Here is a 4,360-nt window from a genome sequence, read left to right as displayed (position 1 = left end):
AATCGATTTGAACTTAATGTTAGTTCAGAAAATTGATTAATTTTGTTAGTTTGTAGAAATTAAAGAGAAATTAAGAAAAATATATAATAAATTATATATATGGAAAAATAAAAACTGAACCAATACTCAATAAAAATCGATTTGATTTTCACCATCCCTATAAGTCAGTGATATTATACTTGCACTTGTATTCCTTGTTGAACACGTATAATAGGAAAGCTATTTTTCGAATTTTAATCCAAAAGTGAAAATAAAAGAGATAATTAAAGGGAACTGTGGGGAATAAAATACACCGAGTTACGAGAAACCTAAGTTAGGATTATTAATTATGGTAACTTTGTATATGACTTGCCATGTTTGCTATGGAAAATATTGGTTTAAAGAAACCTAATTTGGATAGGAATCAAATTCGCACCTTACTGTACGTTCACTTTATTATTATAAATAGGACCCTGATATTGCCTTCCCCTTGTTCCATACTAATGTTTGTTCCATGACAACCTTTTGTGTTGTGGGGTTTCTGGTTTAAAAGAGCGTTCTGATCTTATGCCAGCACTTGAAAACATATTTCAAGTAAGTTTGCTTCTTTTCTTGGTGTTTTCAAATTCTTTAGTTTAATCTCCCAGGCATAATTTTCTTTTCTTTTCGTAGCCAATTTTTTTGTTTATCGATTTTAATTACAAACTTTTTTGCGTTTTGAATTCTGTATAAATTATCTGTACAAGGTTTTGTTGAAAGCTAACCTGTAACCAAATTGTTAGCCTGAGAAACGCCACGAGGCACGCGAACTTATAACCATAATGTTGGCTAATTTCGTAACCCGAATTTTATGATAGTTCTCATTAACTTTAAGATTTATATATATAGAGAGACAATTTGTTTAGGAAGGTTGTTTTTTAAGTTGTGCCTACTTTATAATTTGTAGATGTCGGTGTTAGTTGAAAGAAGTCCCTCAAAGATGTTAGGGAAGAGACTTAATCAGAGCGTTGATACTAAATCTACCTCCACATTTAAGAGCCTAAAAGTTGATAGTACCCGCAATTTTCCTCAAAATTGTGGTGCATTTGTTCGTGAAAACAACGGAAGCAGAGTTCAACAACATGCTGACGTTAAGATCTGCCCGGAATTTCCATCCACTACTACTACTAAGCGTGTGAAAGTAGATGCTATTAGGAATTTTCCTGAGAGATGCGGCCCGTGTATTCCTCAAGAGAAGAATGGAAGCGATCCTCAATGCTCCGCTAATTCGAATGTGATCGAGTCAGTTGAGCCCTCAAGTGTCTCCGTGCGAAGTAATTTTGAGGCAAAATATATGCAACCTGGGCAAGTTAAAACGGATGATTTGGTTGCAACTGGTGCACGTCCAGAAGAGGCTGGTGATTCAAGTCGTTTGAATACCTCATGTCAACCTACTAATGGCAATCAACCTTTGAAGATGAAAGAAAAAAATCTTATTTATGACGAGTCTACTCAACAGCATGACGTATTGGTTAATGAGGTTCTCCAAAAGCCATCAACTGATACAGGATATACATGTGATTGGTTTATAAAAGGCGAGCCTGTTGAAAATGGACCAGAATTACCTGCTATTGAAGAAAGTCAAATTGAAGGTCGAAATGAACCTAGAAACGTAACAAACAAGGTTATTATTGAAGATGCCGTCAATTTCATGCCAATGCCCGAAGACATACGTTCTGAGCAGCACATTGAACTGAACAAAGGCCAGGATCTTGTCTATAAGAATTGGGGTCAATATGAATCTGCGCTCATGAAAAAGCAAACAGATCTTGGAGTTTCTCAAGAATATTTAACGAATTCTGGTGTCATGAGTGGTGTTTCTGGTCATGGATTGTTAACTGAATATGAACATATTCAGAAAGTGAAAGAAGTTAGAAAGACTCTGAAACTTTTTGATGACGTTTACACTAAACTTCTGCTAGAAGATAAAGCAGAAAAACATGAAGGACCATCTAAAAGAAGAATCCATACAGAGGCAGCAATGACTTTGAAAAATCAGAAAAAGTGGATAAATTGTGAGTGGACCTTTGGACATGTTCCTGGAGTTGAAATTGGGGATCAATTTCGGTTCAGGGCAGAACTTGTTACAATTGGACTGCATCACCAATTTACTAAGGGTATCAATTATGTGAATATTAACAGGAAGCGTGTCGCAACTAGCATTGTTGATTCTGGTCGGTATGAGAACAAATCCATTTCTTCTGAAACGATCATTTATGTAGGTCAAGGTGGGAATCCAAAAGTATCTTTTAATGCAAGAGTGGAAGATCAAAAGCTTCAAGGGGGTAATCTTGCCTTGAAGAACTCCATGGATTTGGGGTATCCCGTGAGGGTTATTTGTGGTCGACAAAGAGTAAATGGAGAAAAGAGTGATGTACGATACATTTACGCTGGGCTCTACACTGTGACTAAGTGTTGGCAAGAAAGAGCTCCAACTGGAAAATATGTTTTCAAGTTTGAACTGAAAAGAAAACTTGGCCAACCAAATCTTACTCGTGAACTAGTGTCACGGCTACCAAATTTAGTCAAGGTAAGTCATTTTCCTGAAAATGTTAACAAGGAAACAAAGTCGATTATGCAGTTGGAGTTTGTTGTGGACTATGATGTCTCGCAAGGAAAAGAGAAGATACCGATCCCTGCTGTCAATACGATAGACGATGAGAGACCCCCACCATTCACTTACATCACCAACATGCGATATCCAGATTGGTATTATATCTGTAAACCTGAAGGTTGCAATTGCACAAGTGGATGCTCGGATTCTGAGCAATGCTCTTGTGCTTCTAGGAATGGAGGTGAGATTCCATTCAATACAAGAGGCTCTATTCTTAGAGCAAAACCTCTTGTTTATGAGTGTGGTCCATCTTGCAAATGTCCCCCTTCTTGCAAAAATAGAGTTAGCCAACATGGTCCGCGGTACCATTTGGAGGTTTTCAAGACTGAATCAAGAGGATGGGGTTTGAGGTCACGAGATTATATCTCATGTGGAAGTTTTATATGTGAGTATGTTGGGGAGTTGCTTGATGAAAGGGAAGCTGAAAATAGAATAGATCGTGATGAGTACTTGTTTGATGTTGGCAACTACGATGAAGAAATCCCCAAAAGGAATGTTGCGCGCAATAATAACCTCAAAGTTGAGTCAAACTATTTGCAAAGGAAGGATGAAGATGGATTTACCCTTGATGCGTTAAGATATGGGAATGTTGGAAGATTTATCAACCATAGTTGCTCACCAAACCTTTATGCTCAAAATGTCATGTATTACCATGGTGATAGGAGAGTACCTCACATAATGTTTTTCACTTCTAAGAGTATTCCGCCATTAGAGGAACTTACTTATCACTACAACTACCACATTGACCATGTTTATGATAAAAATGGCAATATGAAGAGAAAGAATTGTAGATGTGGCTCCCGGAAGTGCGAGGGGAGAATGTACTAAAGAACTACTCATGTAAGAGTATTCCTCTTGACGCGATATTTGAAGTATCATTTTTATAATCTTTGTGCACTTGTCATTTCAACTTTTTGATCCCTTGTTATTCCATTTACGTTTAATTGTGAAAACTTTGATCTCTTGTAACGTGTATTATGCTTAATGTCCTATCTTTTATGACTTTTATTTGGTCTTTGAGATGGTTGTATAACCACATGACTCATGAGGGAGTTAACACTTATTCGGCATCTTAGATTTAGACTTGCCGAAATAAGGCTTATTTACCACCCTGGACCAAAATCCTTGAGAGAGTTTATCTAAACTACAACATTGCTCCTGCCACCTCTCTCGCCAGCAACAGTAAGCAGGTAACTTTGTTCACAGATGTGTTGAAATCTCTTAGTGTTTTGTTTTTGTTGGTTATTGAACCTGAGAGCTCATGATGCTCAATCCACATTATTGACCACTATGCCATGGTGCGCAACATTGCACTCTTTTGCTATTGCAATTCACAAGTAAAAATTTTTCATTGAACCAACACAATATGATTGTTCAGTTAATACTCTTTTGCTGATTCTCTTCAGTTTCTGTCATGTATGCTTATGGCTGGGTGAATCAATTGAGTGGTGTGTTTAATCTTGTTTCTACAGCCTAAAACTTTGAACTACACTCAGCGGATGAATTTTCCATGCACGAGTAGCAATGAATACCAGCGTTGTCACATGATTATTGAACTCAATTTTTCTTTGTAACCAGACTTTTGTCTTACTGTATTTTGGACAGCTTTTACTTTTGGTTCTTTATTTCGTGCAACAGTTCGTTTCTCAGCAATTACTTTGCAGCTATTATTTTCTAGACGTTTTTCTTCTACCAATTCTATATAAATCTAGTTTGGCTTATAATTAT

At 36.8% G+C, this 4,360-nt stretch overlaps 1 protein-coding gene across 1 annotated transcript; it reads left to right on the top strand.

Moving 5' to 3' along the window:
- Positions 1-347: 347 nt before the first annotated feature.
- LOC107866263 (histone-lysine N-methyltransferase, H3 lysine-9 specific SUVH6-like) lies at positions 348-4,079 on the top strand. The gene is made up of 2 exons (XM_016712398.2): positions 348-573; positions 926-4,079. Exons 1-2 carry the CDS (start codon positions 547-549, stop codon positions 3,458-3,460), a joined length of 2,562 nt encoding a protein of 853 aa, XP_016567884.2. The 5' UTR covers positions 348-546; the 3' UTR covers positions 3,461-4,079.
- The last annotated feature ends 281 nt before the right edge of the window (positions 4,080-4,360 follow it).

Source organism: Capsicum annuum, chromosome 3, assembly GCF_002878395.1.
Source record: "Capsicum annuum cultivar UCD-10X-F1 chromosome 3, UCD10Xv1.1, whole genome shotgun sequence".
NCBI classification, from domain to species: domain Eukaryota; kingdom Viridiplantae; phylum Streptophyta; class Magnoliopsida; order Solanales; family Solanaceae; genus Capsicum; species Capsicum annuum.
This window is presented reverse-complemented; position numbering and strand designations above follow the sequence as displayed.

Coding starts and splice junctions, on each gene's coding strand:
- LOC107866263 (XM_016712398.2), top strand. CDS start 547: ATGCCAGCACTTGAAAACATATTTCAA. Junction 574..925: donor CACTTGAAAACATATTTCAA/GTAAGTTTGCTT, acceptor TATAATTTGTAG/ATGTCGGTGTTAGTTGAAAG.